General features: G+C 40.9%; 1 protein-coding gene across 3 annotated transcripts in view; it reads right to left on the bottom strand.

Moving 5' to 3' along the window:
• Positions 1–8605: 8605 nt before the first annotated feature.
• Positions 8606–16484, bottom strand: part of LOC138735800 (glutathione hydrolase 7) — a 43966-nt gene continuing 36087 nt past the window's right edge. For all 3 annotated transcript variants that reach the window (XM_069884235.1, XM_069884233.1, XM_069884234.1), the window contains exons 15-16: positions 16248–16347; positions 8606–10905 (exon numbers count right to left, since the gene is read on the bottom strand). In XM_069884235.1, coding sequence (XP_069740336.1) covers positions 10742–10905; positions 16248–16347 — 264 coding nt within the window. In that variant the 3' untranslated portion in view covers positions 8606–10741. The remainder of the gene's footprint in view (positions 10906–16247; positions 16348–16484) is intronic.

The raw sequence follows: 16484 nt of genomic DNA, 5'->3' as shown, positions 1-16484 counted from the left end.
AAATATTAGGGGCATTTAAGAGACTTTTAGACAGGCACATGGATTAAAGATAAATAGCGGGTTACAGGGTAGGATGGGTTTAATACATTTTTTTAAAGGAATATATTGTTGGCACAACATCCAGGGCCAAAGGGCCTGTACTATTCTGTATTGTTCTATGTTCCATGCTTATTGGCACAACTCTGGTCCTCATTGAAGAATGGCAACTACAGACTCCAAAGGTGATCAAAAGCTTAGAAGCAAGCCCATCTCTCTTATACCTGCACCAATGAAGCAAACACTTGTGAAGCCCAATGTCCCAAACATTATGGTGCCATCTAAGTGCTGTAATTTCTATATGGTCAAACCAAAGTGCATACAAATAACCTTGAATAAAATCTGGAATGTGCACTTTAATTGCATGTGAATTGTTTGATTACAAATTTAAAACTGTGGGGCACAGGGGCAAATAAAGGAAAACAAAATGTTTGACCCAAACATGATGGAGGGAACTGCATTGTTAATTTAAAAAGTGATGGCATGTTGGGCTTATCATGAGTGACCTGGAGTTTATCGTTGTACAGGATGTTAGTGAGGCTGCATCTGGAGTACTCAGCTCCATTTTGGTCCTCTCATTTTTAAAAAAACCATTGATAGCAGTCCAAAAGAAAGTTATAGAACAAATTTCTGGGATGAGAAAGAGGTCCTATCGGAAATAACTAAAATTTTAGAATATTTATCAGAGTTATAAGTAAGAGGAATGATCTTATTGAAACAAATTCAGTCTTAAGGATATATGACAAGGTAGATATTGAGACCGTTCCACTAATGGAAGGGTCTTGTAGAAGGAGTCGTGGTTATAAGATCGGGCAATCATTTAGAACTGAGTTGGAATTCAAGTATCAGTCCAGATGCCTCTTAAATATTGTAGCTGTTCCTGCCTGCCCTACCACCTGTGATGGCTCATTACAGACATCAACTACTCTTTGAATATAAATTTACCCTTCACATCTCTCTTAAATCTCCTCCTTCTCCCCTTAAACACATGTTCCCTAATTCTAAATACCCCTGCTTTGGGAAACAGTCTCTGGCAATCTATGTGAAACAAGAAAGTCTGCAGACACTCTGATTGTAGTTAATACGCAAAAGTGCTGGAGGAGCTCGACAGATCCTGCAGCGTCCATAGGAGGCAACAATGTATATCCAACATTTTGGACGAGCCTTTTGTGTTTCTCCAAAACTTTTGTGTATTAACTGTGGCGATCTATGTGTCTCATAATTTTATAGATCTTTCGTCACTTTTTGCCTCCTTTATCCCCAGGAAAAGAGACCTAATCTGTCCAATCTCTAACCCAAGGCTTCCAATCCAGGCAACATCATTTCTGTACCCTCTTCTTGCTTAATCACATGTTTCCTGTGTTATGGGGACCAGAACTGCACACAATACTCCTAATTTGGTCAAACCAACCTTTTGTACAACAGCAGCATGATGTCCTAACTTTTGTACTCAATGCCTTGTTAATTTGTTCTTTTTTGTTCTCTCTGCAACCCTGTCCCAAGGTCAGAAAGTATAAAGCGATTTGTGGTCATGAAACATGAGTCATATTTCCTCCCTGCACATTCTTCATGCCTGAGGATTCTGCAGTGATAAGAAGAATAAGAAATATAATGATGTTATGGCTGTCCTTACATTGTTAATATTTACTTACCACAAAAAAATAAGACCATTCAGCCCATCAGCTCTACAATAGTGCTCAGAGCAATCCTATCAATCCCAATCTCCCCATCATTTTCCTGTAACCTATTCTGTTAACCACACCAATGAATTCCACCCTGACCTCCTTCCAGCCATCTATACTAAGGGTAATTTAAAACAACAGCATTGGATTGTGGTTGAAAATTAGAGCACCTGAGGGAAACCAATGAAGTCACAGGGAGATCGTGAAGTCTCCATTCGGACAACACCACTGGTCAGGGCTGAACTTGGTTCAGAGGGGCTGCACCACACCAGTAAAACCTGCTGCATCGTTCTGCTATCCTCATGTAAAGGAATCTTTAAATATAAATCATTAACTGTTCATCTCACCACAGATGCTAGCTGGCATGCTGAGTATTTCCAGAATGTTACGTTTTATTAAATGCAAGCCTGGAAACAAGAGAAGCAATGTGTGATTTTTCAATAATAACAATTTATTGGCACAACCTACCTGTGGGTGCATGCCTGTTCCTCCCTCGAGAGTAAAATACAAAAGTCTGCAGGCACCATGATCGAAATAAAAACTGGAGAAACTCAGCAGGTCCAATGGTGTACTTTATGTAGCAAAGGGAAAGGTACATAACCAATGTTTCGGACTTGATCCCTTCATCAAGGTGTCAGCATGCTGCAATCACTTCTGATTTTCCATTTTTACTTCCAAAGTGGATAACTTCATATTTGTCAACATTGCACTCCATCTGCCAGACTCTTGCCCACTCACTTAACCTATCTATATTTCTTCGTATCCTCTGCACAATTTGCTTTTCCACTCAGTTTAGAGTGGTTGGCGGAAATGGAGCAATGGACCAGCGAGTCGCAAAGGGAACAGTTTCTTTGAAATGGCAATGTGTTCATCATACAGTCAGATAACAATAAACTTGAACTTGAAAGCCTACCTCTCTAAAATGGGCGCATGCTTCCCTATTATATTCAGATTCAAGTTTATTTGTCATCCAATTGCACTAGTACAACACCCCAATAACCACGTTCTCCCATCCACAGTGCAAAATAGGCGTACAGACATAACACACATACAGAGAGAGAGAGAGAGAGGACTGGCAGAGTCAGAGAGAGAAATAATGTGTGTGTGTGTGTGTGTGTGTGTGTGTGTGTGTGTGTGTGTGTGTGTGTGTGTGTGTGTGTGTGTGTGTGTGTTAGAGAAAGAGAGAGACTGGCACAGTGAGAGCAGCAGAGATAGAGAGGCAGACAGACAGAGACCAGCAGAGAAAGAGGGTGAGAGAGAGAAAAAAACAATGCATATACAGTTCACAGTACAGATGTAAATATAAAATTAATATTATTAATAAATAGTAGAGTCATGGAGAGTTGTTTAGCAGTCTCACTGCCCGTGGGAAGAAACATTTCCTCAGCCTGGTGGGTCTGGCTCTGATACTCCTGTTTCTTTTTACTCTGGAAGATGCTGTGTGCAGGGTAGTGGGGATTCTCAATCTTTTTGTGAGCCTTTTCTAATCAATGATCCCAGAAAATCACATCAATGGGAGGGCAACTCCAGTGATCCTCTCAGCCACCTTTATAGACCTGCAGATTGTCCGCCGATCTGATGCTCTGCAGTAACTGTACCACACTGTGATGTAGCCGGCCAGGATGCTATTGATAGAGCTCCTGTAGAAGGTTGATAGAATGGTGACCAGTAGTCTTGCCTCCTCAGCCTTTTCAGGAAATGCAGTCACTGTTGTGCTTTCCTGACAAGTGAGGAGATCTGTGTTCGGGATAGGTCACTACTTCAGTGGACTCCAGGAACTTTGTGCTCCTGTAAAGGGAGCATTTTCTCTCATTCACCACTTCCCAATCAAGTTCACTTTCAAGCACCAACACTTAACAGAAATTCTCAGAGTCATGAAGAGAAGCACCACTGGATCAAGCCCTTCAGCCAACTGAGATGGTGCAGACCATCATTCACGCATTCACTAATCCTAAATGAAGTCCTCTATCCCATTAATTCAGCCACCCTCCCACAAATCCGACAACTCATCTGCAAACTAGGGGTTTGCCAATTAACCGCATGTCTTTGGGTTGCGGGAGGAAACTGGAGAAGCTGGCAGAAAACCACAAAGTCACAGGGATTCCACATAGTCGGCACCTAAGGTCAGGATTGAACCCAGGTTTCCAACTCTGAGACAGTGGCTGTACTAACGTGACTAAATTATTCTCTTCTAAAGGAGCTTGTGGTAGAAATTTGCCTTCTTTTGATTGCATTGAGCACTGTGGACCATTTGAACTCCGCTTCTGAAATTGGATAGCACTAAAGTCAGTAAAGGCTGGCATACAGTGTGGCACTGCTGCCTTGCTTTTCCAGGGACCCTGCCTTGTGCTGTCAAGTCAATATGGAGTTTGCATTTCTCACTGTGAGCTGAAAGGTTTCAGCCAGCCGTTCCCAGCTTCCATTGCCTCCAAACACTACTACTACAGATCACCCCTCTTGTATTTATGTTGCAAACGATTCAAAGGGGACTTTACGTGCCTGTAGGGCAAATAATTTACATTAAGGAAGGGGTGTGCAATGATCTACTAGGCCAAATGCCTTTCTTCTTTGTCATAATAAGTACATAAAACCAAATTTTAGGCATTGCATATTTAATGCTTTAGAATTTCTATCCATCCATCCATATTTCTTCAGAAATATAGCATGGTAACAGGCCCCTTTGGCCCAAGAGCCCTTGCCACCCAATCACATCCAAATGACCTACAACCTGATATGTTTTGAAGGGGGAGGAAACTGGAGCACCTGGTGAAAACCAAAGCAGGCTAGGGGAGTGTGGTGGTACACACCGGCATACTGCAGGGGGCAACCTCTGTACCTGCAGGAGTGAAAGGGGACAGGACAACACCTGGTCGGCTGTCAATCAGTCAGCCTGAAAGGATCAAGCCCCACCCGATCGGGTGTCAATCACTCTCCAGGATATAAGCCTGCACTGGCCTCCCTCAGAGTTGCTGCAGCCACAGCCAGCCTGGCTCTGTGGAAATCTTTGTGGATTAAAGCCTATTGTACAGTCTTTACCTTGTGTGTGTCTGATTCTGGTAACAGTGCACCACAGGGAGAATGTACAAACACTTTACAGACAGTGCCAGATTTGAACCTGGGTCGCTGGCACTGTAACAAAGTTGCACTAACCACTACGCTAACCCTGCCACCACAGTTTCCAAATTAATTAAAAAGAAGATGCACTTCCTTGAACATGTTTCCTCCCAAAACATTTTCATCCTATTCTGGTTTAAGAAAGGAAGTCACATATTTTCAAGAGCCTTTTGCAGTCCTCAAGATGGCTCCAAGTGCATAAGTCTTAAAGAAGTGTTTCTGAGTACAGTCGCTATCACAGGCAAGTTGTAGGGAACAGGACGTCACAACCTTTTTTCATTCAGCAGTCCATCTTTCTCTTTGCTTATTGCGCGGCAAAGTTCAGACTTATTTGTGCTGGAGCCAAGCCCAGAGAGTTCTAAACCATTAGGAAAAATCTACAAGTAGGTCACTGCAACCTTGCATGCCCAAATAAATGAAAAGAATGCTTAATTAAAGGCATAATAAACAACTGAGAATAGATTGCAGTAACATTAGATGTGGAGAAGTATCCCATGCAGAATTTGATACAATGGTCCACTTTAACACTAAAAGTGATTGAGTAATATCAAATGAAAGAAATGCCATTTTGTAGCGGCTACTACGGTAGAGCTACTGAAGAAATACAAACACACACCAGAGTAGCCAACTCAAGACTGATTTATTCAGGGTTTACAGGCTTCTTTTATATACTGTGTGTCCCGAGCTCCACGGGACAAGGTGGGACGTCACTTAGAGATTGCTGCCGATCCACGGGACCAGAAAGGTTTAAATTTAGCTTTGTAAGTGTCCTGCGCCTTCCAGCAGGAGACTCAACAGCTCAACATGCTGTTCTTCGGCACAGTATCCTTTGCGTGCTGTCCATTAGGTGAGTAGGCAGATGTCTGCATTAGGCTTCCACACGCCCGCAGAACCATGCTGGCGACAGTTCACGTTGTTGCGCTGTGTGCCCGCTCAGCCCATTACAATTTCATGTTTTAAGTGAAGTTCATGAAAGAAACTTGAATTCTTTTGCTATCAAGCAGCAAAAATAGAAGACCTTACCGTCCATCGTGTCAATATGTACGACAGCAATGGCAATGAATTACATAGGTGTGCCTTGTTGTGGAAGAAAATTTATGAAGAACGGATTGACAGTGCCACTGATGTAATTAGTATACAATCCATTTTAAGCAGCATCGATCTGTGGGGGAGAGTTCATGCAATGAGCTTTGACATTGACCCTGGTGTGTTTGGTGCAGCACCAGTTCAGCGAGACAGAGTTTGGAGGCTAAGGTGTGGCCTTGACCATGGTCAGGGGCACTAGCAGTGGTTGTTGATGTGCTCCTCTTCAAATTGGATGGCTGGGATTTTAATGTACAAAAATTGTAATGGGGGGGCCTTGATATGGTTTTCAATGGGTTTGTCCCATGATGAAGTCCTATTTTATGTAGCAGCTTGTTTGTCTCTCTGTAAAGAGGTGCTTGCTGGTGGAAGAGGGTTTAGGAGTCAGTGGATGATGGTGGAGACTGTAGCCTGCTCTCCGATATATCGTGTGAAATAAAATCTGTAAAATGATACTCGAGGCCTCTAATCAATTAATTTCATTGACAAATGCACAAGCATAAGTTCCTGTGTAACAGTCAATACCATGTAAAAGTTGACCCCCACCACCCCCATATTTTTGGCATCAGACGTCTGCCCACTGGAGCTCCCGATACCCTGACCCTTTCCTTGGCACCCTGCCCACTGGAGCTCCTAACACAATGACCACAGACTCTCGCCTCAGACACTCGCCTGCCAGAGCTCCTGACGCCCTGACAACTGCCCACCCATCCGAGCTTCTGATGTCCCAACTGCAGACTCTCGCCTCAGCCGCCCACCTGAGCTCCTGACACTCTGACTGTGAAGCCTTGCCCACCTGTCATATTTTAAAACTACTGCTATATTGACCACAAAGCAAGTTGTTTTGGTCAGTCTATGCTTGCCTGAGCATGCACTCTGCAGGTTCGAAGGTCTGCTAGTGAGGCCGGAGAAAATAGCACAGAAGGCAATTAAAGATGTTGAGAATTTTCTTGGCAGCTACAGAGCACCAAACTACATCTGGCTGATTGACAGCATGCTTCAAGCAGACTAAACATGAACCACGAAGTGCAACATGTGATTGAAAATTCATTTTCTGCATTCGCGCTTGGACTTCGTCCCTGCTGATCTTGGTGCAGTCAGTGACGAACATGGTGAAAGGTTTCACCAGGACATTGCGACCATGGAAAAGTGGTATCAGGGCAACTGGAATTCATCAAAGCTGGCCAACTATTGTTGGACACTGACATGAAAGGCATCAGATGCTGAGTACAAATGAAAATCAATGGCAAAACATTTTCAGGCAATTGAACTAATGCAATGTGTCATCATTATAAGATTAAACATGCTAAATTGAATAAAAGTGTATTGAATGTTTCTCTGGCTTCCTACGTAATACAGCAAATCTGAAATTATCTGAAATTTGAAGTTGCCTATTATAATCCCCAATTTTTTTTTTCAGGAAGCAAACTTTTTGGAAAAAAAATTGTGTCCACTGTAATCCACCTTTTTATGTCTTACACAGCAGTATTACAAATTTTCCAGTGAACGTGTTTAAAGGGAGAGGGAAAAATGCAGCATTTTGGATCACAGTTCCAGCTGCAAACCTATCTGTGATGCTCCAGACACCAACCCCAGCCTTGGCCACATGCTTGGACCATGGAACTCCAACTCCTATTCTGAACTATTTTGTAAGACAGATGTTGATCATCAGAATTTCTGATCAGCCAGACATTGGATGATCAGAGATTTTCGGAAAAGGTCACATTAAGTATTGATGGGCATTCTTTTCACAAACCTAAAGGAACCATAAACAGCCAAAACAAAATCTGATGAGCCATGAGTTCATCTTTGTTTGGAGTTTGTGAAAAAGGACTTTGCAACTGAAGTTTTACATTGAAAATGAATAGTATTAACAAACTATGTCAAACTGGAGAATCTCCTGATACTGGGGTCAAGGGCAATACACAAATGTCCTGGAGAACCTCAGCAAGTAACACAGCATCTATAGGAAGGAAAGGGTCACCAACATTTCAAGCCTGGGCCCTTTTTTCAGGTACAAGAAAAAAAGAGAGAGGTGCCTGAATTAGGGAGAGGAGTGATGAAGGAAAAGGTGGCTAGAGGTGGATACAGGTGGGAGGGTAGAAGAGAAAGAAACTGAGCAGTGATGGGGGGGGGGGGTGAAAGAGGGTTAAGGGTAGCTCTCTAATAGAGAAAAGGGGATAGGGAGCTGGAGGAAATAACATGGCATCAGGTGATGATTTACTGTAACGTACATTTGAAATTCAGTTTGTTGAATCACTGCCCTAAAGGAAAGGTGACCACAGCAGTGGAACAGTGAGGAGCTCAATAGCTGAGGAACCAACACAGGCTGTGGGTGACTTATGGTCAGGGGGACTCGCATGGGCTGCAGGAACCTGGCTCGTGGGAACCAGGTATCTGAGCTGGAATTCGAGAAGAACCTCGGGCGCTGAAGGCTTCCTGATTGCACTGAAGGTTTGGATCTGGAGCTCAGTTTGCCGATGAATCGAACAGGAATCTGTGCGGTTGTTGATGCTACGGGAACACTGGAGGCAAATCCATGGACACTCAGTGTCTCTCTTATCCTACTCTTTCTCCTATTGTTAGGGGTGCCGGACAATGTTCATGGTTAAAGTATATCACGTGTGTTACATTTTTAATGCATTATAACATAGCAATAAAAGGAACAACCAGGAAATGCACAGTGGAACTTAACATCTGAAATTCATATTTATTGACTGCATCTTAATTGACTTTCAAAAGTGGATTTCAACTTGCATGTTAATTCACGAAAAAGTTAACAGAGTCAACAGAGGATGAATTTTAAATTAATATTGTTTAGAGTTTCATTGTAAACTGAAGGACTGCAACATGCACTCAGGCTCCACTGAGGCTTGAGCAAGAGGAAAGTCAAAGCAAAGTAAATTAGGTGAGTATATGTTTATTTTTCTTACACAAGTATAGTATATACTTCAGGAAATTATGGTGTTCAATGAATAAATTACAACTAAAAATAATTATTTGGAATTAATTTGTACAATGTATAAAGGAGATCTTTAAAAATGTATTGTGGAATTTACCTACTGAGATGATGGAAATAATTGTTAAGATTTGTAAGGATTTGGGTAGAAATGCTGATATAATACAAGGTTGCACTGTTAGTGTAGCAGTTAGTACAACGCTATTATAGCGGCAGTGACATGGGTTCGAATCCTGCGCTGTCTGTAAGGAGTTTATACATTCTTCCTGTGACTTGCATGGCTTTTCTCTGGGTCCTCCAGTATCTTCCCACCCTCCAAAAAAAAATGTCGAGGGGATAAGGTTGATTCGTATATTTGGGTAGCACGGGCTCGTGGGTTGGAAGGGCCTGTACAAATTTTTTAAAAGTAAAATTAATTGATTTAATTAGTTCTGATTTAGTTACAGTCGATAAAGTTTGTGCAGGAACGTTTCTACCAAAACTGTGAAAGCTAATTTTCTGCACCTTCTTGTTCAAAATGGGAAGCTAATCTATTTTTCAGTTGTAAAGTGACAAAAACAATGATGATTTCTGTGAGATTAAAAGTCTTAATATCTATTTGTCAATTTATGGATTAATCCTGAAAGGAGAAACTCCGTGTGGCTTTGGTCTACCACATTGTTTTCACAGGAGGGGAGTTCTTTATTGCACTCAGCACATGCGAACTTCTTCAGGATGTCACCAACCCCATGGGGAGTGCAGACAGAAGTTGGTATGGGGCTCCGTTCTCCACAACTAAAACCATATCAGCATCAATTTTGCTCCTGAGGGTTACTCAGATGATTGGTCATAGCATTGGCCTACTCCTGCATCAATACCTTATGGTTTTATCAGAGCAGAAGGTCCACTGGTAGAGAGATGCCATACTGCCAGAGGATCGTTACCCTCCTTCAGATACATACTAAAGTTTTCAATGGAAGATAGGGTTGAGGCAAAGACTGGGCTTTTGGACTAGTTGCATCACTGTCTGGTATGGAAATGCCAATGCACAGAACAGGACAAGATTATAGAGGGTTGTAAACTTGATCAGTGCCATCATGGGCATCAGACCTCATTCCATTCAGGACATCTTTAAGAGCCTCTATCCTCAAGGACCTTCACCACCCAGGCCATGCTCTCTTCTCTTTGCCACCATCAGGAAGGAGGTACAGGAAGGAGCCTGAAGACACACACCCAATGTTACAAAAACAGCTTTTTCCCCTCTGCTATCAGATATCTGAATGGACAGTGAACTTGCTCACTTTTTTTGCTTTTTTGCACTAATTATATATTTTTAAATATTGTATTTATGGATCTGTAATTTATAACAATTTTTGCACCTGTAATGCCTAATGCTGCTACTGAAAAACAACATACTTTGTGACATGTTCATGACAATAAATCTGACTCTGATTCACAATTTATCAATGGCTTAAATTTCCAAGATCCTGGAAATCTTTAAAATACAGACAACAGGAATGAGAACACAAGGAATAATGGAGGGGGGTACGCAGGAGAAGGACTTCCAAATAAATATATGTTTGGCAATGGTTCTGAGGCAGGATGACTGTGGAATACATTTGATCTGCTCTAAGGTTCCCGACCAAACAACGCCACTGTACAGCAGAAGGGAGGCCATCCTACTTTAGAAATACCAGACGCAAGAAAGAGAGTAGTAGGTCCAGAATTTTGTCTAACCTCTCACTCTTTTGCAAGACCTTGCTCTCTGCAGTTAAGACTTTCCTTTCATTTTTTTTGCTCTCTGCAATTAACAGTTTCCTTTCATTTTTTTTGTATCTTCACAAAAGGACCGAAAGTACAGAGAAGTGAACAATGGCCGAGTTTTCATCTAGGAGATAACAGCCACTGCTGCCTCACTGCTTCGAGGGTCCTTGGCACCAGTGATTATGTCATTTATCCTCTTGGCAACGTGGACAAAGGAAAGAGCATCTTCTCTCAGCACCGTGTGATTTCTCTCCACAAGGAACTCCACATCTTCCTCTGCGAATTCATCTGATTGATGATAAAGAGATTGGCATTGTTTCATGTCATATCACAAAAAATGGCTATTCACTCTGGTTTGTCCAAACCAGTCAATGTAGAATTGTACAAAATCTGAATTAAGAGCAAGAATAGACCACCGTTACCACAGTGGTTAATGCAACGCTATATAGCACCCACAACCCAGGTTAAAATCTGGTGCTGTCTGTAAGAAATTTGTATGTTCTCCCTGTGTCTGCCACCCTTCAAAACATACGAGAGTTTGTAGATTAATAGGGATGTTTGGGCAGCACGTACTCGTAAGCTGGAAAGGCCTATTGCTGTGCTGTATGTCTAAATTTAACATTTTAAAATTTAGACAACTTTTCCCCTCAAGCCTCCAACGCCATTCAATAAACTCACTGCTGATTTGTTTGTAACCTCATCTCTTATCTTCAAAGCTATCCCATCCTTACTTATTAAAACTCAACCTACCTCTGCTTTAGAAACAAAATAGTCATAACAGTTCTACAGTACAGACCAGTCTAATCCCATTTGCCTGCATTCAGCATTATTCCTTCAAATCTTTCCTATCCACATGCAATTCTTTTTGTTTAATTTTTCACGCTATGAACCATATTGACCAAAATACACAAACATTTCCCTCTTGAATATACGGTGTCATTTTCTCCCCTTCCCCCCTCCCTTCCCTCCCTCCCCACCCACTCAACGCTCAACATATATGATACATTAAACCCATTAAACAATGTCATCACACAGTGAAAATAAACAAGAAAATGGTGTCATCTACTTTTACACACTGGGTCAGTTCATTTCGTCTTCTTCTCATTCTGTCATTTTAGGTGGTGGAGGTCCGCGGTAGGACTTCACTGTTGTGTTCCATGTACGATTCCCAAATTTATTCGAATACTATGATGTTATTTCATAAATTATATGTTATTTCTTCCAATGGAATACATTTATTCATTTCTATGTACCATTGCTGTACTCTCAGGCTCTCTTCTAATTTCCAAGTTGACATAATACATTTTTTTGCTACAGCTAAGGCTATCATAATAAATCTTTTTTGTGCTCCATCCAAATCGAGTCCATGTTCTTTACTTCTTATATTACTTCAAAGAAAGATCTCTGGATTTTTTGGTATGTTGCTTTTTGTGATTTTATTTAATACCTGATTTAGATCTTCCCAAAACTTTTCCACTTTCTCACATGCCCAAATTGCATGTACTGTTGTTCCCGTTTCCTCCTTACAGCGAAAACATCTATCTGATACTGTTGGGTCCCATTTATTTAACTTTTGGGGCGTGGTGTATAGCCTGTGTAACCAATTATATTGCATCATGCGTAACTTCGTGTTTATTGTATTTCTCATAGTTCCGGAGCATAGCTTTTCCCATGTTTCATTCTTTATCTTTATGTTTAGATCTTGTTCCCACTTTTGTTTGGGTTTACAGGTGATTTCCTTGTTCTCTTTCTCTTGCAGTTTGATGTACATGTTTGTTATAAATCTTTTAATTATCATTGTGTCTGTAATCACATATTCAAAACTGCTTCCTTCTGGTAACCTCAGCTTGCTTCCCAATTTGTCCTTCAAGTAGGTTTTTAGCTGGTGGTATGCAAACATTGTACTGTGAGTTATACCACATTTGCACTTCATTTGTTCAAAAGATAATAATTTATTTCTTGAAAAACAATTTTCTATTCTTTTGATCCCTTTTCTTTCCCATTCTCTAAAGGAAAGGTTATCTATTGTGAAGGGGATTAGTTGATTTTGCATCAATATTAATTTTGGTAGTTGATCATTTGTTTTTTTCCTTTCTACGTGGATCTTCTTCCAAATGTTGAGCAGATGTTGCAGTACTGGTGAATTCCCATATTGCACCAGCTTTTTATCCCACTTATATAGTATATGTTCAGGTACCTTCTCCCCTAGTTTATCTAGCTCTAATCTGGTCCAATCTGGTTTTTCCCTTGTTTGATAAAAACCTGATAGGTACGGTTTTCCCCCTTTCCAAAAGAATTTCCTTATTATTTTCTTTAGCTACTTGAAGAATTTCTCTGTTAGGTGAATTGGTAACGATTGAAATAGGTATTGTATCCTTGGGAAGATAATCATTTTAATGCAATTTACCCTTCCTATCAGTGTTAGTGGTAAATCTTTCCAATGTTCTAAGTCGTCTTGTAATTTCTTCATTAATGGCTGATAATTTAATTTGTATAGATGGCCTAGATTATTATCTAGTTGAATACCTAGGTATCGGATTGCTTGTGTTTGCCATTTAAATGGTGATTCTTTCTTAAATTCGTGAAATCCGCATTATTCATTGGCATTGCTTCATTTTTATTTGCGTTGATCTTGTACCCTGATACTTCTCCATATTCCTTCAATTTCTTATGTAATTCTTTTATTGATAATTCTGGTTCTGTTAAGTATATTATGACATCATCTGCAAATAGACTGATTTTATATTCCTTCTCTTTCATTTTTATCCCTCTTATTTTATATTCTGTTCTTATCAGTTCTGACAATGGTTCTATCGCTAATGCGAACAGTGAAGGAGATAGTGGACATCCCTGCCTAGTTGACCTGCTTAATTTAAATTGGTTTGATATATATCCATTTACTTTCACCTTTACCAATGGTCCCTTATATAATGCTTTAATCCAATTAATATATTTCTCTGGTAGGTTGAACCCCTGTAGTACTTTGAATAAATAATTCCATTCTATTCTGTCAAAGGCTTTCTCTGCGTCTAAGGCAACCACCACTGTTGGCGTCTTATTTCCTTGTACTTCCACGTGCCTTTCTTAATGTCCTTTTTACTTACAATTGTCCCCGACTCTACTATTTCCTTTGGCCGCTTGTTCCATGCACCCACTGATCTCTGTGCAAAGAAGCTGCCCCTCAAATCCCTTTTATATCTTTCCCTTCTCACTTCAAGCACCCTCTGGTTTTAGATTCACCTACTCTGGGGAAAAAGTGCTATGACCTTATCCATGCTTCTCATCATCTTACAAACCTCCATGAGGTTCCCCCACTTAGATTCTGTGCTCCAAGAGAAATCCCAGCCCATTCAGTCTCTCTCGTTGTAATTCCAGAAGCATTCTCATTAAAATATTCAAAGCTTCCACTTCTATTCTCCTTTGAGGAAATAAATTCTAAAACTTGATTCTCAGAGGAAAAAAAAAGTTTCCATCTCAGTCTTAAATAGGCAATTTATAGATAAGTCATGATTTCTGGTTCATAGGGTGCAGGTCCACAGCTAGAATTTAAGTTCTTGGGAGTCACTACCTCAGAGAAACTTTCTAGAACCTAACACACCAATGGCATCATGAAGAAAGCATGTCAGTGCCTCTACTTCCTCAGGAGTTTAAGGAGATTTGGCATGCCACCAGAAACCCTAGAAAATTTCTACAGGGTTCAGACTGGCTGCATCAAAGTCTGGTATGGGGACACCAATGACCCTGAGCGTGAAATCCTCCAAAAGGTGGTGGACACAGCCCGGATATCACAGGCAAAACCCTCCCCACTGAGTGCATCTACAAGGAGAGCAGTAACAATCATCACACCACCCAGCACATTCTCTGTTCTCACTGCTGCCATCAGGAAAGAGGTATAGATGCCACAAGACTTCCACCACCAGGTTCAGGAACAGCTGCTACCCTCCACCATCAGACTCCTCAACGACAAACCCAATCAGGGACTCATTTAAGGACTCTTACTTGTACACTTTATTGATTTTCTTTTTTTTTTTTAAAAATTGTCTCTGTATTGCACAGTTTGTTTACATTTGTTATCTGTTTACAGTTTTTTGTTTACATATTTACGCTGTGTAGAGTTTTTTTTTGTACAACCAATTAGTGGTAATTCTGCCATGCCTGCAGGGAAAAGAATCTCAGGGTTGTATGTGATATCATGTATGTACTCAACGATAAATATAAAATCTGAATCAAGAGATACAGCACAGAAACATGTCCTTTGGCCCATCAATAACCAATAACCATTGATTTACATTAGTTGTACTCTAATCCCACTTTATATGGTGGGGCAGTATTAGGCCATTCAACAAATGGAGTCTGTTCCACCATTCAAATCAAATCTCTCAACCCCATTCTTCTGCCTTCTCCCCATAACCTTAAACACTCATATTAATCAAGAACTGACTGTGGTGAATGTCTGCCAAGCTGCCTGTCTCCCCTCTGGCGAGCCTTGCTGTACTAACATTGGCTGTGCATTATCTCTACTGTTAAGGAGAGTCCTCTTGGATATAACTGTACATGCACCTATTGTCTTTCATTATTGTACCATGAGTTTTTGCTAATAAAAGCCATGATTATTGTTTGACCACGTCGTCTTTGTCTACTTCATCAACTGGCACTTCACTGACAAACTCCACTTGAAATCTACCCAATGACTTGGCCTACGCAGCTGTGTGTGGCAACAAATTCCACAGATCTACAACCCTCTGACTGAAGAAATTTCTCCTCATCCCTATTCCAAAAAGGCATCTTTTTATTCTGAGGCTGTAACCTCTGATCTGAGACTCTCCCTCTACTGGAATCATCTTTTCTATGACCTCTCTATCTAATCCTTTCAATATTTAGTAGGCTCCTGTTGTTATAACTTGATGTTTGTATGGTCCACAGGACCATACAAGCAGTAGAGAGGATCACTGGGGTCTCTCCCCACCCCCCAAATTGATGTGATCCATAGGGATCATTATTTAAAGAGGCCTCACAAAATCAGTGAGAACCCCTTCCATCCCACATGCAACATCTTCCAGCTACTCCTGTCGGGAAAGTGATAAAGGTGCACTCTGAAACTTTATCATTTATTAAGAATATTTATTTTAATATACTGTGTATATGTATCATTGATCTGTATGTGTGTTATGTCTGTACGCTTGTTTTGTTTTATTGGACAGCTAGGGTTACAAGGAGAGATTGGATCGGCTGGGATATTTTCTGCAGAGTGTAGAAGGCTGAAGGACGACCCTATAGGGGTACATGGAATCATGAGGAACATAGACAAGCAATCGTCAGTTTCCCAATCTAAGGAAATCTAAAACTAGCAGGCATAGACTTAAAGTGAGAAGGGAAAGATTTAAAGGGACCCAAGAGCAACCTTTATCACACTCAAGGTAGTAGGTATGTCAGTCGAGCAGTCAGGGGAAGTGGTAGAGGCAGTTACAATTTCAATGTATAAAAGACATTTCCTGGATAGGAAAGGTTTCGAGAGATATGGGCCAAAAGCAGGCAAGTGGGACAACTTGGCCTGCCTGGACAAGTTTGGCTGAAGGGTCTATTTCTGTGCTGCATAACTCTATAAATAATAAATAGTTGGATGTACTTACTGTCAACAAGTAAAACGTCTGGCTGCAGCTGGGCATAGAGTCGTCCGAGAGCAAGGCTTTCGTTTAGATGCTTGTGAAAGGAGAATACATTCAGCAAGACCTGCACAGATATATAATAAAGAGAAAATGAGGCCACACAATCAGATTTTTATTATTATTGGAATTCCATTTAACCCAGTGGTTCTCAGCCTTACTTTCCACTCCCGTACCACCTTAAGTAATCCCTATGCCATCAGT

Source organism: Narcine bancroftii, chromosome 6, assembly GCF_036971445.1.
Source record: "Narcine bancroftii isolate sNarBan1 chromosome 6, sNarBan1.hap1, whole genome shotgun sequence".
NCBI lineage: Eukaryota > Metazoa > Chordata > Chondrichthyes > Torpediniformes > Narcinidae > Narcine > Narcine bancroftii.
This window is presented reverse-complemented; position numbering and strand designations above follow the sequence as displayed.